The sequence below is a fragment of the Rhipicephalus sanguineus genome, chromosome 1 (genome assembly GCF_013339695.2).
Source record: "Rhipicephalus sanguineus isolate Rsan-2018 chromosome 1, BIME_Rsan_1.4, whole genome shotgun sequence".
NCBI classification, from domain to species: Eukaryota; Metazoa; Arthropoda; class Arachnida; order Ixodida; family Ixodidae; genus Rhipicephalus; species Rhipicephalus sanguineus.
Window position 1 is genome coordinate 104,097,105 of NC_051176.1, and position 27,569 is coordinate 104,124,673.

Here is a 27,569-nt window from a genome sequence, read left to right on the forward strand (position 1 = left end):
CAGCACCTCCTCGTGGACAATGCAGCTTACCCGACGTGCCCGGCAGCAGCTTAGCTAACTGTTGTTGTATAGCTCTATATCTATTATTCGAATAACTGAATACCGATACAAGTGCAAATGAGTGGTGCCTCTTATATTTCAGTAACTTCCAGGCACAAGCCTTGAACAGAGGGAGATAATAACAGTTTTTCAGCATTATTTGAGATAATATTTGGCTAAACTAGCAGCGCACAAAGAACGACGCGGACGAAGAAAGCGAATACAAGACGACGAGCTTCTCATACCATTTCAAGATAATCTTTATTTTCAGAATTCAGCTTCGGAAACGTTGAGCTCGGGTCGCGTCCAACAATATTCTATGCATACATGGTGCTGAGCCGTTGATATCTCGAAGAGTCAGTTGCCCTCACCTCAGCAGAAGAACATACTGTTTCGAAGCCAATTCGAAAACTTGTTTAGATTTGTTGTAGAATTAGCAGCGATAAGCAGCCATCGACCTTATTCCCTTCAGCCATCATCCCTATACCGGCAGGCGTTTGCTATTGTATGCGCCTTAATTTGTCCCCGTCTTAGAAAGCGCAACCGTATCAGTATACATACAATCTAACTCACCCATGAAACAATACTATGAAAGTAGCCAACTTACCTTTCTGCTCCGGACCCCCTCCCCGTGTTCAGTGATGCCATCAGGGATTGACTAGCTGTTGCCTTTGGTTAAATAATGTTGGATAACTACCTTTGCCTAATTACATTTGGTTAATCTCCCTGCTTTTATATGCGTGCTCTTTCTGCCTTCTTACCTCGCAGTTGTCAATGAAGAAAAAAAGCGAAGAGCCCTAGATCTTTCTTTCTTTCTTTCTTTCTTTCTTTCTTTCTTTCTTTCTTTCTTTCTTTCTTTCTTTCTTTCTTTCTTTCTTTCTTTCTTTCTTTCTTTCTTTCTTTCTTTCTTTCTTTAGAAATGGCTGTCATTGACAAACGCTGCCGTTGTTGCAGCGAAATAATCGAAGTGAACATTGTGTCGAGCCAAGAATACATTTATTATACAAAAAGTGGAAAAGCTTCTCCTTCAAGGAATAATGAATGCTGGAAAGCGGAGCAAGTTCAATTACCGCAGCAAAGAAAGAAAGAAGAGCAGAGACAGAAACAGGCGAACGAAATAAATAAAAAAAGGTGACGAACGGAAGAATTATAGTTCCTCTAATAGGTCTCTGCCGGGTAAAAAAATAGAATATTGATTCGACCGAGTTCCTGTGCGACGACTGTTTCGGTCGGAGTTCTAAGATTGCCTTTTCCGAAAACGGCCTGTCGTCAAGATGGGCCAGCCCGGCAGTTAGCGACGGCCTGTGCGCGCTATAGCGAGGACAGCGGCCGAGACCACATCGATAGCAAGCAGCGCTATATTCCATCCCGATGTGGAAGGCCAAAGATTTAGTACGAGCGACACTAATTCGCAATAGGCAATGTACTGTTCTATCGAGGTGAGAGAGTCCAGATGGAAGACGAAGTCGCAGAGATGGGTCCAGTCGGTGCAGATGTGTTTCCCGGAAACTTGGTGCGTTCCATGTGGATTTTATGGCTTAATTTGCAAGCAAACGAATTCTCGCTGCTGCATCTGTTCTTGAAAGCGGGATGGATTCTTGTGCGCCCTCTTCATGTGCAGATCGAGGACGCGGGTTCGATTCCCGGCCATGGTGGTCGCATTTCGATCGGTGCTAAGTGCAAAGGCACTTAGCGCCGAATGGTCAGAATTATTTCGGAATTCGCCACTACTGCGTGCCTCTTGCTTAATCACATAATGATTTGGAACGTAAAGCCACACTATTATTTTTTTTCTTTACACTATATAGCAGGTAACTAATGCTGTATAGAAGTAATGTCACACTTTTACTCTAACGTTATTCATTCACGAGCTTCGTCAGTACTTTCAAAGGAAATAAACTATTTTTCTAGTTGCCTATGAACGTATATAAGAAGATAAGGATGGGTAAGCATCGAACGAAAGGAGAGGGGGGAAAAGGAGAGGGGAAAAAGGAGAGAATGCAAGGATTTTAAACAGAAAGGCGTCTGCCAGGCTACGATACGCCGAGGAAGGAGAATAGGGGAGAAGAAAGGTTACAGAGACGGTAAAGAAAGAGGGTGTTGAGAGACTGCGCTCCCACAGACGGCGTTACGCAGTCTAAAGCGTTCACCAAAGCCTGTATTACTTTGTGGAGCGGCAAGCTCTACAGATTGAAATCGAGAGCAGTGGCACGATAAGTACTCCGCGTTCTTTTTGCAGCTGCAAATATAACGGCGTTCTGTGGGCCCTTCCACTTCAAGAGAAGGGAATGGTTCTATTATACGAAATATGAATCCATGACAAATTTTTGGCCGCTTCCGAGGCAACATTTGCTGCTCGTTTCTTTTTCTTCTTCCTTCCCTAAAAAAAAAAAGAGGGAAGGCGGGGGGGGGGGGCGTCTTTTCCAATGCATCGGAAGCAGGATATCAAGCTGAAATTGCTCCATGAAGCAGCCGAGAACTCTCGGCTTGAGATCGTGGTTTAGGCTGGAAGTCTGTCAGGAGTACTTTCTTCAGTGGTCGTTAATTCCGGGAACGTTCGTGCAGCCATGGAGCATACCAAACAATGAGCTAGTGTTTAGTTGTTCAGCTGCAGCAATGAATGATGAATCCCCATATGACATGCGCAGCTCTTTCTTGTTTAGAAAATTACGACTTGGAACGCATGCACGCCTCTTCTATTTAGGCAGCCATCAGGAGACTTATATATAGGACGGTTCTATCTTGATAGCACATTCCTGCCTATTCTTTCTTTCTTTCTTTCTTTCTTCCCATTAAACCCCTTTCCCCGGATTAGGGTAGCAAACCCGACGCGCGTCTGGCTGACCTTTAACCTTTGCTTCCTATCCTCCTGCTCCTACCGAGAACCTCATTTCCGGAAACGCGCGTTTGACACTCTGCTCCACATTCTCCTAGCGTGCAGGTAGACCGAAAGTTCTGTGTCTGACAGTGAAGGACTTTGAACACCACTCGGCTAAACAGGTGAGAGGCGGGATGCGTCACCAAAAAGGGCTAGGGTTCTGTGGTCTCCTTAACGTGCAATAAGAGCGCTGTCAGGCACTTGGTGTAAGGGACTATGCGATAGACAGTCTTGTGACATATCGGAAGCTGCTGTTTCAAAAAGCGACCACCAAGTTCCGATACGGCGTGATGATTGCCAGGTCCCTTACGTACCTCACGCTAGACAACGGCTTCCCCCTGTCCGTGACTGAAGCAAGCATAGACAGCCCCACGCAGAAAGACAACTCTCTGAAATAAATCGCTGTATCTATACATTTACACGATTGGCCCTTAAATCATACATACAGAGGAAACTGTGCAGTGAAGTTTCTTTCACATCTTCGGCCTCCCCATTGCGTCTCTGCTGTGCATGTGGTATATTAAATAAGAGCACTGCATCTTAAGTAGGAATGAAAACATATAATGAACACGCGGAAGGTAACATCAAGCACAGGAAAGAAAGAAATGATGACGTGCTACGCATCGTTACAGATATTGAACGCAGTGCGGATCTTCGCGACTCTGGGCCAGTAGATCGATAAATATTCTTTGAAAATATTCGCAAAGGAAATGCTAGGCAACCGAAATGGCGAACTTTTTTTCTTTAGGGAAAGCGGCCTACCAATGGCCAAACATCCCCCTATACAACCAAAGAACTTCGTGCATTCGGACCCTGGTTCACTTACGAGTGCACAAGGGACAAACAGTTTCTGTAGAATTTGTTTCTCTTCACTGCACAGCCATTCCGAATTTGTTTCATTCTAGTATTTTCTACAGTAAAGACAAATAAATCAGGTGCGCGCCATTTGTTGACCGATCGGCTTGAACGGTTGCAACGCGCCGACGTGAGCGGTCCATATTCTCTATCTTGTATAAATCCATGGACTGACCTAAATGGTCTGCTTTTTTTTTTTTGAAACCATATGATAACGGGTTCATGGGTGAGAGATATTTTAGGATAAATCACTCGCGATACGAGAACTCTTTGGTGTTCGACATTTAACCTATCCCAAATCCGCCTCTGTGAGGCAGCAAGACGACCATTTTTTTAGCAGTGACAACGATTATTCGACGGATATGCGCTGTTTAGTACTAAAAAAAAGAAAATAGACTGCTTAATGTAAAGAAAAGTAAAGCGCAACTGAAGCGACTCCTTCTGTCATACTATTCGGAATAATAGCGCCACAACTTCTAACGTTTTTGTGTTATTGTAGATGATGCGGGCGGGAGCCTCCAGAGTATACAAGCTAGAGGCAAAGCACTCGTCGAAGCAAAAACTAATAGCGGACACGCTGCGTAGACTAGAGTTTTAAGATCCCAATAGAAACATCTCAGCGGGGTACGCCGAAAGAGCACAAGTCGAGTAATGACAGCTAACAAAATGATGAGTTGCTGAGCACGTGACAACCATGCCGCGCTATCCGTTACGTGCTATGCTACACACACAGTTTGGCTCCGAGCTCCGTGTCAAGCCGATACAGGGCCGCCGCTGCGTGCCGCATCAGACCGAACGGCTCGAAGAGTAAGATTTCGCGATGTTCCGGCAGGGGACGCGTTACATCCTTAGTTACGACAGACAACGACGTTCAATCATCGTGATTGAGTCTGCGTGCGTGACGACGGAAACTCGTCGTCTATGATGCTATAGCGCGAGGTTTCAGAAAGAGCGCGACAGAAAAAAGCGTGGGGCGCAGCGAGGCGAGACTGCGACAACGCACCTTGCCACGCTGTGGGCGTCCGAGAGTTTCTTCATCGCACTGCTCCGAGGATAAGCAATGCCCGAGGGACGACCACAGTGGCGGCAGCGGTGGCTACGATGAGGGGCAGCTTGCGAAGACAGCAGCCGACGAACGAGGGCACCTCGGAGGAAGCAACAACGAAGATGACGAGCACGCCGCCTATACGACGCGGGAGCTAGCGAGGACCTCGCCGTCCTCAGAGGCCGCTCTGTCTGCCCGCTCAACTTTGGCAGCCGCCGAAAAAGAAACAATAAGAGAAGCTAGAAAGGGGGCGGGGGAAAAAAAGCGGGAAATGCCACTCGCGTCAGCACAGACCCCCATGTGGCGCGCAAAAGGGGGAGGGGGAGAGGGAAGTGGATTTCGGAGGAAGAGGTACACTCGGCTGCACGGGATAAGGAGGAGGGAGAATGGGGCCGCTACTGAAAATTCGGCAGGACGGAGCCCCCCTCTTCCTCATTCATCCTCACCCCCCACCGGCCTGGCCCAACATCCCGAAACACGTCGATACTGCAGCGGGATCCGCGCCTGTGGCGCCAACCAGCGTTGAGGACCGAAAGCAGCGCGGCCAAGCAAACATTTTTTTTTGTTGTTGTTGCCCGATTGCGTCATTGTTGAGAAATGTACACGGTGTCGTCGAGTGAAGTTGGTGCCTATTTTTACAGCGTTGGCTCGGGCGCTGCGCCTCGGCGTTTACTGAGTCACGTGTTACCCCTTGAGGCAGAAACAAAGACGCATAAAAGAAGGCCAAGGACGCCGCCAACGTCGGGACTGTTCGAAACTGTGTCATCGACCGGCTCAAGGCTTTGCACGGAAGAATGCAGGGTTGTGACCATTGTTCACGCGCTCGTAGTAGTTCTTTCTGTCTTTGTTTCTGCGCTTTAATCGAGCGACTACTACATTTCTTAGCAGCGGTTGCCTGAGCTGGTTGGTTGAACATAGCTCGATAAGGTTGTAGCAGAAAACCTTGACATGAGAAGAAAAGTGCGACACAACTGCGTTGTGTCATCTTCCCTTTCTGTTTATGTCAGTGTTTTCTACTGGAAAGCTTTTCTGGCAAGATAAATTGTCAGACAAGTACACGGATGTATGCATGTTGCTCATGCGAATTCGAATGCGCAAGGGTTGGCCCCAAATGCGCCACCTGCTCATTTTCGTGGACACACTCCGTATATAGGGACAACACTAAAAAAAAGAAAAAAATGGACAAAGATAGAACATGAAAACATGCAATGTGACGGCCAGCATGATATTTTCATTACATCAACGCGTTTTCCTCCGTATTGTCGACTTCGCGAATATTATTACGCCGAACTCAGCATGTTTTTTGTCGCAGTTCGCTTAATTATATTGCAACAAGGGTTCATTCTAGTGACGTCTTAGCGATAATAATGTTTAAGAATAGATATCTGAATCGCCATCGGGCTAAAAAAAAAAATCCGCTGCACGTAGTTCACAACAAAACATCGCTACAGAAAATGGGCGTGCCGGATCAGCTCGTGTTTTTGCACTATATTCATACGTGCGGACGACTACGACAGCAGCACGCAGACTTGCAAGCGTGCAGTGCGCATAGATATTACTAAGCGCCCGAGGTTGTCAATTTCGTATTTTATACATAACATCGGTGGACGTGTTGTGATTTCTGAAGAGGGATATTTGATAGCTTTGGTTTTTCGTTTTCAGTCGATTTTGTTATGAGATTTCACCCGCCCCGGTGTTCTAGTGGTTATAGTGCTCGGATGCTGACCCCAAGGTGACGAGATCGAATCCCAGCCGCGATGGAGGCGAAATGGCCTCGATGGAGGCATTTCGATGTAGGCGAAATGCTAGAGATCCGTATTAGGTCCATATTAGGCGAAATGCTAGATGTCCGATTTAGATGCACGTTAAAGAACTCCAGGTGGTCGATATTTCCGGAGCCCTCCACCACGGCGTCCCCCATAATCATATCGTGGTTTTGGGACGTGAAACCCCAACAATTATATGTTTTGAGAGTTCATATTACAACATAGAGGATATTTTGTACGGCCTTTTTTCATGCTTACATTGAATAATGTTTTCTTCGTTTTCATGTATAATACGCAATACTTTAAGTCGGTAGTACGCACGCGGCCCGCTCATCAGTTCTCTTCAATAGAGAATAATTGTGACACCTCAATGGACAACAGATGCTGTATATGGGTGCGGCTTTTCTCCTATGACTCTGAGGCATTAGCGAGGATGGTGCCGGCGGGCACGGCGTTTGTGTAGAATCTATAAGAATGAGCCTTATAATGACACAGTGCCTTTCGTTTATAGCTATTGTTAACGCAAACAAAGCACGTACTTCAGGTAGCAATGCATGGTATATTGGCTAGTTTTGTTTCCCTAATATCTGATTTGTCATAAAGCACACACCGTTTAAGCAATTCCTAAACGTGGACCTAAATTAGCCACGCACAAGCATTTTTCCTGTTTGCTCCTGAATAATAATGTTCTATTTTATATTATACCATCGGTGGCGTGCAACTATCTTTTGATGTAGTTGGTTCGTCGAGTATAAAGACAGTGTAAAGGCAGAGGTCGCCAATATTGAGCCATTTTGCCTCTCCCCCAACACACGTAAAAAAATCCAGAGTGAGGGAATGAGCGAGTGGCTCGGCATTACGCCTTCGCAGTATTTCACAACACCTTCTCTAGCCTCGAGGTCAAAATCTTAAAATATTGAGCATATTGCTGCACAGCATGCATAAAGGTGACGGCGCACATCGACCAGACAGTCGACTCTTGCTTCACAATGAATTTGTCGCCGTTCTTGCTTTGAATTATGCCTTCGCGCACTTCAAACGATGCGGCAAGCTTTCAATCTTTCTCGTCTTTCGTCGATGGCGAAATCTCACGAATACCTCGACGTTCAGTTTGTACTTTAAAAAATCACGTGTATTTCAACTTTCTATGCGGGGTTTCTACGCGGATGTCAAAATGATCGCGAGATGAAACGCCGGTACACTAGTTGTTCCGGCAGTTTTGAGAAAAGTTACATTTACGTTGTATATACTGCTGAGGGGCGGAGGCAGCAGATGACGCATTTGTCATGACCTGAGGGCTCATTTGTCATGTTCGCTGTCGTCATACGCAAAGCCCGGATCGTAACAGTGAACACGGTTTGAAGATTTTATTCATAATATGCTTAATTCATAATATGCTTAATTCATATGCTTAATCCGCTTTACCACTTCACTCCAACAGGCACGAGTTTTCTATATATGTGTATTCGTTTTGCCTCCTTGAGGATTATCTTGCTAGTCATGATCATGCAGGCACTAAATGTGCGCAACGTGCTGGCGTTATGAAATAGACCAATGTCTTCTTTATTTTAAGTATACAAAAGGTGAGATAAGGCGAGCGCCAGCGTTATCGCTGGCGCTCGTGTTAGCCCCAGAATAAACTCGACTACTCGCGTCGTATACGCGAAATGTTATCGCAACAGCCTAAAACACTCGCGAAATGGTGGCACGGTTCCCTGCACTGCAACGTAAGGAAAGTCGCGAACAGTGCTACAGATACGGGCCGAAATATAATATGTTCTTCAGAATGTCTGCTCGCTGGTCTCGCTTCGATCTATATTTTTGCTTTCTCACATAACAGTTTATTTATTTATTTTTATTTATTTCAATGCCCTCAGGGCGCGAGGGCATTACAGAGGGGAGTGGGTTACATTCTTAATACAACATAGCAAAAAAAAAAAAAACTTAGGGGTTACATAGATGCAATGAAGAAAACCAACAATAAACAGCGCACAGAAAAAGAACAAAAAACAGATGATTTAGAAATGCAAAGCAAAACAGGGTCTAATACAACAAGGAATCAACGCTAACGAAATAACACTCAAACACAAGCACGTGCCCATATGAACCAAAGAACGCATCGTTGCAGCAATATGTGACAATATATATGCATGTACAAAAACAAAGGAAAACAAAAGAGCTACTCAAAAATGGTAATACTATAATCTTACAAAAATACCATTATGACAACAAGTTAGTTACAGCAGCCTTAAACTTAGGGTTATCAGTAATCTCAACGACAGATCGGGGAAGGTGATTCCAACTTGCTGACGTACGGGGGATGAATGAATTGTAAAAATGGTTGCTGTGGCGTGTCGGAATGCCAACTTTATGACGATGGTCGATGCGAGCAGATACGTAAGAAAAAGGGGTTATCAATTTATTCTTGAGGATCTGGTTGTTGTAATATACCTTGTGGAAAAGGCAGAGGCGAGATATTTTCCTACGTTCTGAAAGCAGAGGTAATGATAAACTTGTTTTCATGGAAGTGACGCTGGCGGTGCGATGATAGTTAGAAAGAATGAAACGAGCAGCCCGGTTCTGGATGGATTCAAGCTGATAAATGAGCGTTTCTTGACTGGGGTCCCACACAGATGCAGCATATTCTAGTTTGGAACGGACTAATGATTTATGAACAGTGCTGGGCAGTATCGAAGATACATGTATCTTCGATACTATCTTAGATACTCTTTGGGTATCTTGTATCTGTATCGCGATACGTCTTGCAAAACGAGTATCTGTATCTGTATTTCCGATACATTCAATAATGTATCGTGTATCTTAAGATACAAGATACTGCTATAGAAACACCACCATGCAAAACAATAAATGTCGACCGGAATTCCGGTTCTCAAGCTGATATTGCTGCCACTAAGCGACCTGAATAAAACTAACGACAGTAACATCCTTGTATATTTCCGCCAGAGCGCTCCAGCGAGCACAGGTGATGATGTTTAAGAGTCCCTATTGGTGGAGCAGAGTCATGTGATGGCGCTTGAGCCATCGCGACAAAAACAAGCGTGCGAACGTCTACGCGCAGCCTACCTTTTTTTCTAGATGTTTTCTTTCTTTTTAGTTGTGTTGATGTCATGACACTCGTTCATAGACCCTGCACCCTTCTGCGTACTCCAATGCGTGCGACGTCTTTTGCACAAATTCTGATGCCGCTATACTGTCGCCATCGAAGGTTGTCTTGCGTGATGCTTCGTTGCAATGTCTCAAGAATGCAAGAATGGGGCCGCTTGGCGTCTCGCGTCTTTCACACATCAGCGATTTGAAACATCTTCTGGATGCAAGCTTGACTTGCATAGTACGATCAGATCGACTAACATGCAAAGGAGATTCTAACAACCGTCCCACTATCGGTGCTGACGTTAGATGCAATATAACAAGCATTTACGTAACAGGAAATGCTTTGACGTACTGCATCTTTGTTCTTCATGCTAAATTATTCAAGAAGTTCTTTTAATGATAATTTGATTTTAGTACAAGTGCTTTCTTTGCTGTCTTTCGTCTGCATAGTTTTTCGCCCGTCTCTTTATTGTAATACGTCTTTTGTCCTGCTGCTAAAATACGTTCTCTGCTTTATTTTTATTTTTTAACTGTCTGCGAACGTGGTTTTATTTCATATTTCGCGGTCTTTCTTTAAAAGCCCGAAAATATTCACCACGCAGCATGTACGCTACGAAAAAAGTTGGGTCGGTCGTTTTTAAATTCGCTCTACGATGTGTCGAAGCGCAGTTTGCCCTAAAGTGAATATTAAAAACGTCGGAATGTCGCATAATTGACCTTATTTAATTAACCAGTTAAGCTTAGTACAAAACATACCATAACGAGTGCCACATAACGGCAAACCAAATACTTTTGGTTTCATTCAGCGGCGGTTAACCACTTGTTTTTTGAATATTGGGTTCTACTTACGTGAAACAAACTATATACTTATTCACTTTGATTGTTTAATACGGAACTACCTTGCTATTTGATTTAAATATATCCGTTTTCCTTTTATTGCGATAGCAATTATATGGACAGTCTCGGCTGGATTTTGCCGTCGCCGTCGCCGCCGTCATGCACCGTATATGTATAGGTATGTATATATATATAAAAGCCCCAAAGAAAAATAATTCAGAAAAAATGCTTCCGAAGCGCGGAATCGAACCAGGGACCTCTTCCTCCGCAGCGAGTGGCGCTAGCCACTACGCCACGGAACGCAGATCCTCCACGTAGATAACGGCGAGCGTTATATACACACCATTTACCGCTGCACGGACTCAGAGACGGCTGCGCTTATAAGCGTTTCTTCATTACCAGCGAGATGGCGTTAGGAGCGCGACAGGCGCATTTAAAAGTCGTCGGCGAGCAGAACCTTGCCCTTCCGCTGTCTGCTCGCGCGGTTTTCTTGTGCTGAGGGGAAGAGGGATGTTTCACGCTTTCACCGTGATGTCCGCGCTCATGTTACGGAGCGTACGAAAGCCACTCGAGCTCAAGGGACGCCGCTAAACGAACAAACAGAAGATGAGCGCGAACTATCAAGTGTCACATCTCGACACCTGAAGCACGCTAGTTTCCTTCGCTGCTTCGGCCGCCTTTGCAACAGGAGCGCTGTTCAAACTGAGAGTATTCATTTGCGAGCCTCACTCCATATAGCATTAGTTTCTTGCTATGGCATTCATTGCTTCGGCCTTGCGGCGAAACTGTGACTTTTTCCTTTTTTTATGTCTCCTTAAAGTATTCTTATTGTTACAAATCCGCACGTAAGCAGAGCTAGAAGTGGCAATAGTGTAAATAGCAGTGAAAACATGCGGCGTTTTGTGCCGCTAGAATACGTCTGAGACGTTTCCTGGCGGCTCAGGTTCTCTCAGAGAACAAATGGTAAAATATTACACGTCAGTAAATATGTTGCTAACGAACGCTTTACACCAGCAGATAAGTAAAATATGAAAAATCACTGCAGTTTTATGTCCTCAATTAATTGTGAGCGCCGACTATGTATTTCATCGTCTTTACACGACGCGTCACAAACAATACCGCTACCAACGTTGTTGCTGCTGTACACCTGTCGGTGGATGCGGTATTACGAAAACAATGCGCTTGCGGACAAGGTGAGACTGCACAGCGGTATTTGCGCCATCGTGCGGAGGCACTTGCAAGTAGATGGTAACCAGCTAGGTGGTCGCCAAGTAGGGCAGCGACATCAATAAACTGCAGAAGTGTGAAGCAAAAACAACAGCGCAGCAGTTAAAGAGCTGTCTTGTTAAGCAGCCAAACAAATCCCAATAAGTCGTTTAGAAATGATACTAATACGCCTTGAACAAGAAAGTTTGTATCTTGTGACACAAACAAGTATTTTGTTAAAATTAAACAAAGCTGGTAGCAGTTAAGAAATTTTCTTCAAGTAAAGACGTTTCTACATAGGCCTTTGCTGCTTCATTATAGAGATCTATAACAGCAAATTTGCAAATATATCGAAGTATCTTAAGATACAATTGAGAAGTATCGTATCGGATACAATTATTCCGCGAGTATCTTGTATCTGTATCTCAAATACCTTCTGCCCGAGTATCTTGTATCGTATCGCGATACAATTTCGAAGTATCTTTGCCCAGCCCTGTTTATGAAGAAGTAGTTTTACACGGCTAGATGAAAGAGAAAGGTTGCGGCGTATAAAGCCCAGCGTGCGATTGGCATTAGTGGTTACATGATCTACATGCATCTTCCAAGAAAGATCCGAATAGTTCTAGTATTTAGTATGGTATTTTGTAATAGTCAAATCCGCTGCTCGAATAATATAATCTAAAAGGTGACGTTTTCTACTAGCCAACCAGGCACCGTATTTCCTTCTTTCATATAACGTACAAATACTGGGTTTTAGCTGTGCCTTCGTTCTCTGACTGACGGACCGGCGATCAAGTGTACAACGTATCTCTGCAAGCCGGCACACGACACTTTCTCGATGTCGACAACCAGTTCGTAAGCAAAACAACGCTTGCAATTGTAAGTGCAATGGCATGACGCCGCCTAACCGCAGCACACGTATAGTACGTCGGCAACTACGTCATCCCGTCGTGTGATTTAGCACGACAGAAACTGCACAAGAACTCAAGCAGCATGTCTCTTTTTTTTTTTCTGCCACTTTATTCAAGAAGGTATTTTTCTACACCAGCCGTACACTGAAGTGCGGCAATCAAATTCAAAGCAATGAAAAGATAGCAGGAAATCGCAGATTTGGAAGTGTGGGATCATACATTCGTAGATCGGACGATTTCGTGGGCATATAGGCGACATGCTTACAGATGAGAGTAACACCGTGAGCCAGGCCCGTAGCCAGGAATTTCTTTTCGGGGAGGACCCACTTGCTGAAAACCATGACTATTTGACGAAAACACATATTTTTATTGTTTATTTCTGGTAAAAACACGTACTTCGCCAAAATTTCGGGGGAGCCCGGGGCCCTAGTCTCTCCCCCCCCCCCCCCCTGCTAAGGGCCTGCCGTGAGCACGTCATTGTCAAAGCTGTTACTGATCATGGCAGCTTGTAGCATCAAAACGTTGCTTCTAAGTAACAAAGTAAGTCGGGCAAGAATTTTCTCATTTCATCGATAGAATATCTAATCGTTTATTATACGAACTTGGAAAAGATACGTAGCATGAAAATATGTGCAAACTTGCATCTAGCAATACTGACGCCAACGTATGTCGTTGCCCCATCAACCCCTGTTGTATAGGATTTAAGCCAAACGCTGTACATAAATGCCGATACCACAGGTCGGCAAACTCACTCGTGAGTCGATTCACTCACACTCCTTCAGACTCAGATCGATCCATGAGTCTTAGTCTGAGTAAGTCCGGCTGAGTAATATTTTGGTGAGCTTGAGTCCGTGTGAGTCCGGTTGAGAAAAATTTTAGTCAGTCTGAGTCCGAGTCAGTCCGGTTGAGGAAAATTTTGGTGAGTCTGAGTCCGAGTGAGCCCTAAGCGCAAAATATATTTCTTGAGTGAGTCTGAGTGAGCTCCACACCTTCTGGCGGACCTATAGTTCTATCTACACCACTTCAGCATTACTATCAGCTTTATGTCGGCTCACATTTATGCTCCCGTCGACTCCCATACTTCAAAGCCCTAGAGTTCATACGCTCCTCAATATTTATTGACCAGATGCGTGAGTTACAGTGGGGAGGGGGGGGGGGAGGTGCTGTGACGTGCTGCCGCAAACTCTTTCACAGGAAGTTCTTGATAAAAATATCTCGTGAGAGTCACTGCAACCACTCATAACTCATATTTGAAGGTACGAGATCAAAAGGCGCCAAGTAGAGCACCAATTGTGCTCTGCTTTACTGGTGTGAAAGAGCACTGACACCATGGCCGATAAAGCCAATTATACGCTAACGGACTCATGAGTCGATTCACTCAGACTTACTCACACTCAGATAGGGCCGTGAGTCTGAGTCTGAGTGAGCCTGAGTGAGTAATAATTTGGTGAGCTTGAGTCCGAGTGAGTCCGGCTGAGAAAAATTTCAGTGAGTCTGAGTCCGAGTGAGTCCGCTTGAGGAAAATTTTCGTGAGTCTAGTGAGCTCTAAGAGCAAAATAAATTTCATGAGTGAGTCTGAGTGAGCTCCACATTTTTTGCCGACCTATGGCCGATACTATCGAGTGCCAGTGATATGGATCAGTTAGAGGTGCCTATGCGGGATGTTTGCCTGTATATTTGTATTGTTGCTTCCTTTTCTGAAGCGTTTTTATAGGATCTCCTAAAATTCTACTAATGAAGATGAATCACGCGCAAAAAATACAGAAAAGGCCGACGGGCGAAACACTATCGAAACTTCACCACAGTGGGCAATTTACAGCCGATTTGAAGTTGTAGCTGCGAGAAAATATAACGGGAAGATTGTGATCACTATAGCACCACGCTGTTGAGAAGCGCGATTACGTATGTGATGACAAATCTACTCTGCGTTTCTGCACGGTGTTCAAACTTAGCTACAGAACGCACCGGATGAGCCCACGACCCCCGCCACCTTCCAAGTGCCGACAGTCAGTCCTTTGAAGTGCAGGCGGAGGAGTTTTTTACTATCTTAGCGTATGCGTTGGCACGTCCGGTAAACTGAACGCGAGCAAAAATAAAGAAGGGTAAAAAGAAATAAAAAGAGCACACACTCTTCTGAGACGCCTAGAGGCGGCAGACAACCAAACCGGGCGGCCTGTAGTGTCAAGTTTGGATGCTAGGGTGCGAACAGGCAGCCGATCGTCACGGACGCGAAGCCGGAGTGGTCAGCTTACTGAAAATAGCCCCATTAAAAAATAAATAGTACGAGGTGAGTTACGACGGCTCACTCAGACGCACAAGCGCCCTTACAGACAGGGGCGCCAGTAAAGTGCTTGTTTATTTTTTTGCGAACGGACGAAGCATTTGCCCCTACTCAGGGGCAAATAGAGAACAGAAAAGGCACGTTACCGTGTATCAATAATTTAAAAAGGGGGTCGTAATTACAGCTTGCTGGCAAATAGCTGCCTCATTTCCCATGCTCTGCCCCTCCTACTTCGTTGCCGACTCATTCGATGGTTTAGAAAAGGGATAACAGCCGTTAGAAGAATGACACTAAACCTTGATCAATGCAATGTGATTGCATTTATGTTAATGAAACTTGATTAAATGTGTTACTGACAGGCAGATTGATTGATTGATTGATTGATTGATTGATTGATTGATTGATTGATTGATACCTGGGCTTTCCCGGTGACTTAATAAGGTGCTGCGTATTTAGGCATGTGTCATGCACGCTGCGCGACGCCAGTAAGCAAGAGACCGGTGTCCAGGCGGTCCATCCTACCATCGCTGTCATGGTCATGTCATCGCCGCCATGGAGTATTCATCGCTTGCCCCATTATTATTATTATTATTATTATTATTATTATTATTATTATTATTATTATTATTATTATTATTATTATTATTATTATTATTATTATAAATGCGAAGCATTTCTTAGCGAACCTCAGGCACTTTGGCCGTTTCTATCTATCTATCTATCTATCTATCTATCTATCTATCTATCTATCTATCTATCTATCTATCTATCTATCTATCTATCTATCTATCTATCTATCTATCTATCTATCTATCTATCTATCTATCTATCTATCTATCTATCTATCTATCTATCTATCTATCTATCTATCTATCTATCTATCTATCTATCTATCTATCTATCTATCTATCTAGCCGCCTACGTCTGGGCGCTCTCCTGGCCGTCTCCATTACTTGTAATATACCAAAATTGGCATAGCAGCGGATCAGTGTATGACGAACACGATTCACTGGTCATGACATGAATAACGTAAAAAAATTCGGCAGATCCAACGTACCTTGGGAATCAATGTTATGCGAAGCATGCGCGTGAAGGTGGCCTGTGTCGCAGTTTTTTACATTGAGAGAGACGTTGTGGAATGACGCTCGAGAAATGTACAAATGGTATACGCAGACACATATTTTGAACAGTCGAACATGTGTTATAAACCAGTTGTTTGCAGTTGCTTAACGATGCCAACAGCAACACAGGTGTTACCAACACATGACGCAGTAAGCTGGTATGTAGTGCTTATATTCTTCAATACTCGATAGCGCGAATTTGAATAGGACAATGAAGGAACACAGATGCACAGGACAGGGGCTACTCGCAACTAAGCTTTATTCAGAAAAGTTTCCCTAGATATATACACAACCGAGTGGCACGAGCAGGCACACTGCACGTACGTTGCAGTCACAGGTGCAGTTGTTACAGTTGCGTTACAGTTGTTATGTGCTTATACTTATCCGTTATGACGGAGAACGCATGCACGTTTCACGAACTTGTATGCATGTGTGGAAGGGGTCCTTGGCAGTTCTTGAATAAGGTCATCATCACCGTGATCAGGGAGCACCAGCAGCTGGATAGGACTTGTTATCGGATCTGTTCGTGATCGCGCCTACGAACGGTCTAAGTGTAGTGAAATGCGAGGTATAGTAGAGCTGGTTGAAACCGCAGATGGCTCTTGCGAAGAAATGATCTATGATGGATACTGTCCTGGACGTGGCACCGAGGTCTTGTGATGCCCTGTCCACATCCAAGCCGTCTTTTATGCCGTCTAAGAACCAGGCGTTGTTGGGTTTCATAAATCAATGGTGAAGTCACCGGTAATCATGAGGGACATGCTGCTCTCGGCAGGGTTATTGTAGGAAGCATTGACCCCGGGTTTTGCGTAATCCACGTGGTCGACCTTGCGGACCACATGGACGAGTGGATGGTAGCCCAGCGTCTTCCAGGGGTGCTCTGTCTTCAGTTCCCTAACTTTTCTTGCGTCCACCGCTGTGGTGTAGTGGTTACGGTACTCGGCTGTTGACCCGAAGGTCGCGCGTTCGATCCCGGCCGCGGTGGTCGCATTTCAATGGGGGCGAAATGCTAGAAGCGCGTGTACTGTGCCATGTCAGTGTAGGTTAAGGAATACCAGATGATCAAAATTTCCGGAGCCCTTCACTACGGCGTCTCTCAATCATATCCTGGTTTTGTGATGTATAACCCCAACAATTACTATTATTATCACTTTCCTTCCGTGTCAATGTGTATGTTCGCGGTTACTGCGTTGATTGAGACTATGTTATCACCTGAGGCATATACCCACATAACATGAACTCTGGTATACAGGTATGTGCCACACGTGACTGAGGGAAAGGATTTCATGACGTACGCGACAGGTATTTTGCGTTATTCACGTCATGACCAGTGAATCGTGTTCGTTATACACTCATCCTATGCTGTGCAAATATTGGTATATTACAACCTATGGAGACGACTAGGAGAGCGCCCAGACGTAGGCGGCTAGATAGATAGATAGATACGTAGATAGAAACGGCCAAAGTGTCTGAGGTTCGCTAAGAAATGCTTCGCATTTAATACCTGTCGCGTACATCATGTAACTCTTTCTCTCAGTCACGTGTGGCACATACCCGCATACAGGGGCGTAGCCAAGGGCGGGGGGGTCAACCCCCCCCGAAATTTTTCAGTTTTGCTTGTGTATATATGCACGCACACATACAAACGCACGCACGAACATACAGAAAGTATAAGGCGTAACAACGATGTCACTGACGTATTAATGCGACGCGCTTTATAGGAAGTTTAGACAAACTTCCTGTCAAGATTCCTACAAACTTCGGACCACATTGTTTGGTCAGCATCAAAAACACCGTTATCCGATATAACATGGGGGGAAAAACATTCAAGCAATGCAAAGCAGGACATAAAACTATTACACAAAATTATAATGAAGAACAAATGTATACTCGAAGATTAAGAGCGTATGAGCTTGCCTGAAGCCTACCGCATTTATTCGCTTTATACCACCGCTCGATAATGCTGGCTCAATGATGGCTTAATGATATCTTGGCCCTTGGCGCGAGCGTCGATACAGCTCCGACTCAAAAAACGCTTCGCACATGCAACATTTTCCTAGGTGGGAACTAGCCGCAATATTACTGATTCTTGTAAACCTGGTGAGCTTTGTGACGTCACTCTATCTTAGTGTGGCGTGAAATCTGGTGCAGCCGAGTCAAATAACTGTACCGACCAGGCGCAGACACCGCCGCAAACGTGTCCTTCAATAAAGCTAACGCGTCAGAGAACTTAAAAATGAGACGAACGAAATGCTAGTATGCCATATTTGCACGGAGTTGTGTTCTTGAAGGTGTCACGGTCGTGATACACATGCACACACGATGCGCGTCCGCATTAAAAACAATGTATAGCAGCGCCACCTATAGGTACTCTCACGAGTGGCAGGCTCTGCTAAACGCGGCTTGACGATCGGGGCAGCTGTGCACCACCGTCTCGGAGGCTATGTTGGCAGAGAACTGAAAGGGTTCTCGCGGGAGCTGAGAGCACTGCCTCACCTGGTGGCGAAGTAGCGCACCGACGTGCTCGTATCGATCGAAAAATATCGCTCGAAGATCCATAGATGGCGCGCGCGAACTACGTCCATCTATGGGTCGTCTTAGCAGCGTGCACTCGCCTACTTCGACAACTTCGTCGTTAATTGTTTATCTTTTTTTTCACCGGTAAATTATCGGGCGGCTCAACACGTGCGCAAAGCGAAGCTACGGGCAATGTTTGAATAGCTGCGCGCGAAAAATTTCTCTCGTCAATCCAGTTCCCGAACGTACCGCGAACGTACTCAGTTTTGCAAGGCCGCATTTCCCTTTTATAGCTTTTCATGGCTGCCCCCATATGCTTTCTTCACCTCGTGCTGCAGCTCTACAGTGCCAGAATACCTAAATATAAGCTCGCGTGCACTGCTGTGTGGCCTGTTTGCTCTCAAGAGCGTGTTTCCTTAAAACATTCTTTGAGTATTTCATGTACAGTAAAACCTCGGTGATACGATCACGGCTCGTACGAATTTCGGGGTGATACGAATTTTTCTGTGGTCCCGACCAAGGCCCATTAGCCTGTAATGTATTGTAGTGCGGTTGTTGCGAACCGATTTTCACCCCGTGACGTTTGATACGAACTTACGCTCGCGCACAGGTACGAACAGATGCTGCCCGCGCTGTCTAGGAAGACGCGGCAGTGTCGCGCGGGCGCGGGCATGTGTGCTTCGCGACCATCAACCTTGCCTCCGAGATCAATTAACGAACCATCAACCTCCGAGATCAACCGACCATCAACCTTGCCTCCGAGATTGTGCGCCCGAATCTTGGAGGTCGTTATGCGCCTTCGCGTTTAGATTACAGATGGCGTTGACGTCGCGTTTCTTTTTCTTTCTTTTTTTTTTCAACGCGTTCACGCGTGCTGCTGTGCTCGAGGCATTAACACGTGCCTGCCACGTCGATGCAAGCAATGTCCTCGCAGTCAGACGTTCTATGAAACAAGACTGAAACTTGGGCTGCGGGTCCATCATGAAGTCCCATGAAAGGTGGACGAAGACCCCAAGATACGAAGCAGACGGTCTTGGCGAAGGAGCTAGGCCTCGCAACGTACGCGCACACCTGCCAACTCTCCGGTTTGCACTGGAGACTCGCGAATTTTGAGCAAACCTCCCGATTGTGCGGGCACGGCCGTAAATCTCCCGAACAGCCCGCAACACCACCGAGATAAGAAAATAACAGCAACAAAGGACAGCGATTCTAAAATTTTCTGGCCTTCATCTATCGCGTGCAAAGCGCTCCTTAAGTTACTTTCGCCGCAGTACTCTGGTGTCATACAGAAAAGCTTAGTACGATTAGGAAGGGGCTACTAGCGGTCACGCGTCACAACACATCTGGTTCATTAATTACACACGCGCGCACGCACCGTATATTTACGACTACAAGTATGATCGTATTTGACGTCTAAAAAGTTTACTGGCAATTATTCAGAGCTGTTGATGACATCGCTGCGGCCCTGAGAAACACCAAATCAAAACGTATGCCAACTTTCTTTTGTCGCATACTAATTTTCCATGTTTTCTGGTGATACGAATTTCGGATGATACGAATATTTTTGGCAACCCCGCGAGATTCGTATCATCGAGGTTTTACTGTATTTACATCACGCAGTAAGGACGTGTCTATTATTAGAGCTCACACAAGACAATCAAGTGCAGAACTGCCGTTACGTCGACGGCAACAGTGACTTTTCTCTCCTCCTCTCTCTAACTTTTATTCCCCCTCCCCCATTCCCCAGTGCAGGATAGCCTACCGGGCTCAGTCCTGGTTAACCTCCCTGTCTTTCGTTCATCCTTATTCTCTCTATCACACACAAGACGATGAATCGCAACAAAACGCACAGTATTGGTTTCATGGCCTTTTGTTGTGACGAATAACTCCCCCTTGATGCTGTAAGAATATTTAGATCCCATTTGTTCCTCTATTTCTATTTGCCTCTACTGCCTCTACCCCCTCCCTCCAGTGTATATGTATACGAAATCAGACACTCATGTGCCCTATCTTTCTTGTTTTTCACCTTTCTCTCTCTCTCTCTCTCTCTCTTTTCGCCACGTGCAGCAGTGCGAAGAGACTTGAACCAAAGTTGGGGTGCTACGTAGGTTGAGTAAAGCACTTGTCTGTAAACAATATGTTCTCTCTGGGTGACTGACGCGTTAAGTGCGAGTAACCAGTCTACCGGCTGTTATTTACCGGCTGTGCGGTGAATGGTACCTGGTTGTCTAGTGATCGAATAATAACTGCACTGCACGGCTTGCCACTTTCTAGCTGGTATTTTCGATAACCCCATGTTATGGACTCAATGGTAACTCAGCAGACACTTCTTTTGCAGACCTCTAGCCCTATCGAACAAAGTCGGCTCCTGCAAAGCTGGCTTCTTTAATGAACGAAGTGTCAAAGAGGCAGCCGACTTCGCCGAGAGCTGCTGTTAGTTTCGAAAGAGTGCCGACAAAGTTCGTTTGCATGAACAACTACTCTAGGGGACGCGCTACGCCATGCTGGCGTAACTTTTCAAGATGTCCCAGTTACAAATGTAGGATGGCAACGATTGCAGTATGCCAACAGTAGCTGTCTTGTGTAGCAGCGAATATTCGAGTCTTAGAACGCTAATTACTTCTATTACCTTGGAATTTTTTTCTCGTAGTATGCCAGTACCTTAGTATGACTGCTTTTATTTTTCACCTCTTTACTTTCATCGCAGCTGAAGTACTTTGCCTGCGCTGTACATTAGTCCAGTTAGGGGACCAATTATTTTATTGTAGCTCTTAATCTTAGCAGACGTCATATCCCTCTTTCTCATTCTTTTTTCATCTGTTTGTTTCTTTACTGCGATAGCAATTGTATGGACACTCTCGGCGGGTTTTTGCCGTCGCCGTCATATTCTGTATACAGTCCAAATCGATATCGTCGCGCCGCGCATCATATGTTCTATACGCGAGTAAAAACGCGTGATCGCTGGGGAGGAACACGGCTGAAGCAGAGATGAAAGGAGCCGGCCATCTCCGTCGCACGAAGGGCGCATGCTACGCCTTCCGTCGATGGCTCCTCAAGCAGACAGGAAACGCCCCGCATGAAACACGAAAGGGTGCCGGCTAGGGGGGGGGGGGGGAGGAGGCTGCGTTTTTCGAGTACCAACGGCGAACTATGATCTTAATTAAGGGCCGCTGGCACGCGCGCTACCTCGACAGACATCAGTAGACCGGTCGTATACCCTTGTACGTACTGTGCTCTTACCGCTTACTTCGCGTTGAGACGACAGACAGCACGAAAAGCGCTTCGCTCCGGGGAGCGGCCGTATTCCCTTACACACGTTACGCGAGATCGGATCCAAAAGAGTTAGCTGTTAGCCTTACTTCGTATAACATTTAAGTTTGTTGCTATCGTATTCACTGCTTTGACCTTGCGGCGAAACTGCGATATTTTTTTACAAGTCTTCAATCAGCGTAGCTTGTTAAATGGACACTAAAGGCAAATATTAAGTCGACGGTGATTGTTGCAATAGCGTTGTAGAAACCTCGTAGTGCCTGTTTCGTGCCAAGGAAATGCTTATTTTGAAAGAAAATCCCGTTTAATGGTCCGCACGGCGTTAGCGCACTTCAAATGACCCGCCTGAACAAACCTTCTGACGTAGCAGTTGCCATGCCCAACGTTGCCCGCCTTTACTGCCCGGCCGCTGAAGCTACGGTTTCTTGCGCAACAGCGGCCATCAACCTTGCCAAGATGCTGCCACGGGCCACTCCGAAACTGTATAGTTTGATCACTGTGACGGAGCTTAGCTTGGCCAGCAGCAGCAGAAGCAGAGTATCGACAGGGCCAAAATAGCGAGAGCCAAGCACACGCAGCAGTACGCGATAGCGAAACTACCACTGAGACGCGCAGCTCAGCGAAAACGGAACTTTTGAACCACTTGCGCCGTTCCCCATGGTAGCGCCAAGAGGTTCTTTTTGCTATGAATCAAACAGAAATGAACAAGCAGCATTTTATTACGTCTTGTGATGCACGGAAGGTTCCTTTTTTTATTGCAGCTAGTTTGATTAGTAGTGGTTAATTGTACTCGGGACTCTTTGACGTCATCGGGATAATTTTCAAAATGTCCCACTCGTGGCGCACATCGTGTCCTACATTTACCTTAATTTCTCGATTACTAGAGCACTGCTGTTCTCACACATTGACCTTTCACTCTTACATAAATTGTTATTTGCCTTTAGTGTCCCTTTAAAGTATGGCTATGATGTTTTGACAGCATTTCTGGCGCTTACTTATGACATGTGGAAAAATAAATTTCAAGAAGTTTTTAGAGAACTTAGGGACATACGTTCGGTTATGGAGAAACACCCGACAAAGCAGAAAATAAAATAACGGGGATGATCTTCAGAAATAAAGAAGTAGCAGAGAGAAGCAGGCGTTCTTGCATGCACGGCTGAAGCACGTAGCATATCCATGTGCTTCAACCGAACTACAAGCGCATCTTCAGTGACACAGTATCTGCCAAGAATACAGATCGTGCGAGCCTTGTTGCGATGTTCTGCACGATCGCAGGCTGGAACGTTCATGCTTCTGGCTCACTGGTCATTATGCTGAAAGGACGACAGAGGGGTGCCATAGAAACTGCGCTCAATGAGCCCCGATAGCTCAGTCAATGCCTTTTTTCCTAGTTGTGTAGATCAGGTATTGCGGTGACATTTTCCTTAAGTGTACGAATCGCAACGAGCCAAACTAAACACTTTGAACAATAAAGGATCATCGAAGACGGCTGCACTTAGTTCTCCAGGCTAACCTTAAGTCAGCTGGACTCATATCGAAGGCAGAAAAAAGTAACTTTAGCATTAAAGAGCTTCAGTTATTGGGCCACGTGCGCAGTCACGATGGTGTTAGACCTGACCCCAATAAAGTTTCAGCCATCGCAAAGTACCCGAACACCTAGAGATAAGAACGCAGTGAGACGCTTCCTCTGTCTCTGCTCCTATTACTGACAATTTATCGCGGATTTTTCACCCACTGCTTTTTCACTCACCTGGTTTCACAAGGGAAGACGTCGCGTTCGCATGGACGGAGTATCAGGAAGTGGTATTTAACGATTTACGGCCGCACCCAACAAATGCACCGACGCTTCCTCACTTCGATGAGGATGCACCAACAGCAATCCACACAGATGCCAGCAGTGTGGGACTAGGCGCTGTACTCGTTCAGTGCCAAGACGGTTGCGAGCAAGTCATAGCCTTTGGGAGCCAAACCTTGTCGCGCGCTGAGTCCAACTACTCAGCCACGGAAAAGGAATGCCTGGCTGTAGTATGGGCTGTCACTAAGTTTCACCCGTACTTATACGGCCGCGCTTTTCAAGTAGTAGGCCACCACGACTCGCTTTGTTAGTTGGCAAACATGAAAAACCCGTCCGGATCCTTGGCTCGCTGGAGCTTGCGACAACAAGAGTTGGACATGACAGTCGTCTATAAATCGGGAAGGCAACGCCTAGATGTCGACTGCCTCTGAAGATCACCTGTTGAATCGCCAGGCACAGATTATTATGAATTCACCAGTTTGTTAAGAGTTGCTGATGCGGCCGCAGGCAACAACAGGACGACCAAGAGCTCGAATTACTGATAAAATTTTCGAAAACGCAAACTACAAATGCGTAGATAGAGTTCTCAGGGGGCCTAACGTCATTCTGTTTACTTAATGATATATATAGAAAGAACTTCTCTTCAACAGGGAAGAGCCATCTGCTGGTTGTCCCCACTGCTCTCCGCACCGGAATTTTGCAGATATGCCAGGACGAGCCCAACCCGGGGCACCTCGGCTATATGCGAACATCGGCACGAATAAGAGAAAAATACTACTAGCCACGACCCGCAAAAGAGGTGCAGCATTACGTCAGAACCTATTTTGACTGTCAGCGACACAAAGTGCCACCGACTAAACCCGCCAGACTATTACAGCACATTGCGGTGCCAGAAATGCCGTTTGCCAAAATTGGAATTGACCTTCTGGGCCCATTTATAATCTCTGACAGCGCAAAATAGTGGGTAACAAACTACGTCACCCGATACGCGGAAACAAAGCCAATCCCATGTGGCACTGCGGTTGAGGCCACACAATCCTTTATTTAACGCACTGTACTGAGGCACGCGGCTCCAGCGGTCATCATAGGAGATAGAGGAACCGCGGTCGCTGCTGAGCTTCTTCGCACTGTACTCGTGCTCAGTGGTACGGCACATAAGAAGACAGAAGCCTACCACCCGCAAACCAGAGGGCTTACAGAATGTATTAACAAGACCATCGCCGACATGCTTTACATGTACGTCGACCCAGGACGCAAGAATTGGGACAAAATATTGCCGTATGTCGCATTCTCATATCATACGGCACGCCAGGAAACGACGAGACTGACGTCGTTTGGTCTCCTTCATGGTCGAGAGGTTAGGACTATGCTAGACGCTATGCTTCCTCATGATCTGAGTGATTCAGAGACTAATGCCGCAGGTTCCACTCAGCGTACCCGATGATGATGATGATGAATGAACTTTTGCTGAGCCCAAACTATATCGGTGGTGCACGGAGGCACCAGACAGGGTGGTTCCCTAGTTACGGGACCCGTATGTTCCCAGCAACTCCTGGGAACATACTCTGTCAGTCTGTCAGTGCGAGCTGAGTCGGTAGGGCGGGGCTGGATAACAAGGTCTCCCATCGCTCAAGACGATCCTGCGTCGAGCGCAGGCGGGATCGCTTGCGCATCCCGAACTGATGAACCATATGTACCCTGCGGAACATGATGCGCTATGTCCGTTTTTCAAACGAGAAAAGGGCACCCTGCCGCACATCTTGGCAGAGTGCACAAAACTCAAGACCCTTCCCCCCAACACCCACAATCCCCAGCCCCTTGAGCGATGGGAGACCTTTTGATCCAGCGCACTCAAGAAGCGAGACAGCCTGCACGTGTCAGAATAACCAAAGAGCAGGAACGTGACACCCCACAATACAATCTTCACCACTGATGCGTCGCTAATCAACGCGGCGAAATGGTCTGGGTTTCTGAAAAGCCAAAAAGACGCGTACCATCAAGGAAAAAGTAAGGACAGGACAGAACCTTGATGAACAGACCTTGAACAGACCTTGATGGTACGCGTCTTTTTGGTTTTTCAGTAAGCATGTACCAACTAGCCCAACAAAAAGTTCTATTGAGGTCTGGGTTTCGTATCCTCTATGACGCCTGGGCCTCGAGGAAGAACTTTTGCGCCGATACTTCGGCCCCTACAAGGTGCTGCGCCGTGTTACCGACGTCAGCTACGAGGTCCTGCTGCTGCTGATAGCCCATCTTGTTCAAAACGCCGTCAGCATCTGCCTGAAACAGTACACGTGGGGCGCATGAAGCCATGCCTATCGGAGTGATTTATGCAGCTTCTCGCTAGAAGCAGCTCGACTGCTATTCAGTGAGCATCGGGACGATGCTCTCTCTCTGGAAAGAGGATAATGGCGTGCCCATATCTCTCCACTGCGGACGACGAAGACGACGACCAACCTGCCCGAGAGTGCAAGCACTTTCTGGAGAAGAGAAAGACGTTCTTGCGAGTATGGCTCTCGGATCTGCTGGCCGATCCCCCGTAGTGGGTAAGAGCCAACAAACGGGCACAAGCAAGCAAGCAATCTGCTTCTCGAGTACGATGGAGTACTTCTTGTGCCAGTGAAAATAAGGCCGCTGCACTCAGTGAACCGCGACAATATATGCACTTACATATATGCGATTTTTTATGGCTTGACTGATTGATACGAGCTGTCTTTAAGTGGGGTTTTATGCACTTCTTATTTCATGGCTTGGAGATTTAAGAGTATATGTGGATTCCAGAATGAGGTAGGAAGATGAGCTTAAAGAGAAATACAACAATCGCAACAGGGCTGCCTGTGTGGCGTTCCTGATTTCCTCGAATACATCATGATTAATTAATTCTGTGATTGTTTACATTCACAGAGTGCTGACTGAGCGTTTCTGTAAACCTCCCGCACGTTATTGGTGCTCCTAGTTAATGTCCGAAGCTTGTCGGTGCTACGTCGCTCGCCTCCTAACTGCACGGCACGTGCACGGTGACTCTGCACTACTAGGTTCATGTTGAATAAAAGCAAATGGAACGAGAGTGAAAAAAGAAAAGAAAAAGTCTTTATAGGTTGCGCTGCCGAATAGCTGGCACACTTCGGTAAGTTTCTCAGACAATCCCATTTTTCAAAGGCTAAACATGCAGGATTCGTCACTACGCCTTCAGTGTACCGCAAAACGTGAAATGTGTTTCGCCTGTATACATTTGGCATAGGTTGCATGATTTCTCAGATGCTGAAATTTAACCGCCACTAGCGACATAGATTTGGCTCCTGCGAGCATACGACAGCGCCATGATTCCCCGGACCCACAAGCTGCTCCTTCTGACTTGCATCAGTCTCCGCCGCCAAACTTCTTCTTATGTTCCCTTCTATGTTTCATGGACAGCGCCTGAATGGAGGCGGCCGGTGGCAGCCAGAAGCGTACGCAGAGATTTCAGATCGAAGTTCTAGCGGCTTGTACAAGATTAAAGGCAGCGGATAAAAAGGCAACTGACAGACGAAGAACCCCCTTGGCTAGCGTACGCAGCCACCCACGCAATAATGCAAATGCATGAGATAGCATTACGGGTATCGTAAATGGAAGCATGGCAAAGCGAACATCAAAGTCGGGAAACGGCAGCCAATGCACCGTGAATTTGCTGCCGGTTAACCGATAGCTTGTCGGCTGTTACTTTTACAAGCACATCATCTTTGTGTCTCGCTTTTTTTCCCGCTGGCGCATTTAGTTTCAAAAATGCTTCTAACATTCGCTTGCTTATAACATATTAGGAGTTATGCAGCATATTTTGCTTGAGGAAGCTGGTAGTAAGGTTTTTACGTGCATAGCGAAGTAAAGCTGTACTTCTCGTGGTCTCCACGTGCTCGAAAGGCGGTATCGTCGTCGTATGAAAAATTTGTGTGTGGAGTTA

At 46.1% G+C, this 27,569-nt stretch overlaps 1 protein-coding gene across 4 annotated transcripts in view; it reads right to left on the minus strand.

Moving 5' to 3' along the window:
* LOC119378124 (potassium channel subfamily T member 1) overlaps positions 1–27,569 on the minus strand; it is a 613,885-nt gene that overhangs the window by 357,608 nt on the left and 228,708 nt on the right. Inside the window, exon 1 of one of the 4 annotated variants that reach the window (XM_049415519.1) lies at positions 4,776–4,995. The exons of the other annotated variants lie outside the window; for them this stretch is intronic. Within the exon in view, the coding sequence (XP_049271476.1) occupies positions 4,776–4,810 (35 nt within the window). The 5' untranslated portion in view covers positions 4,811–4,995. Of the gene's footprint in view, positions 1–4,775; positions 4,996–27,569 lie in introns of those variants that run through there. 4 annotated transcript variants of the gene reach the window in all.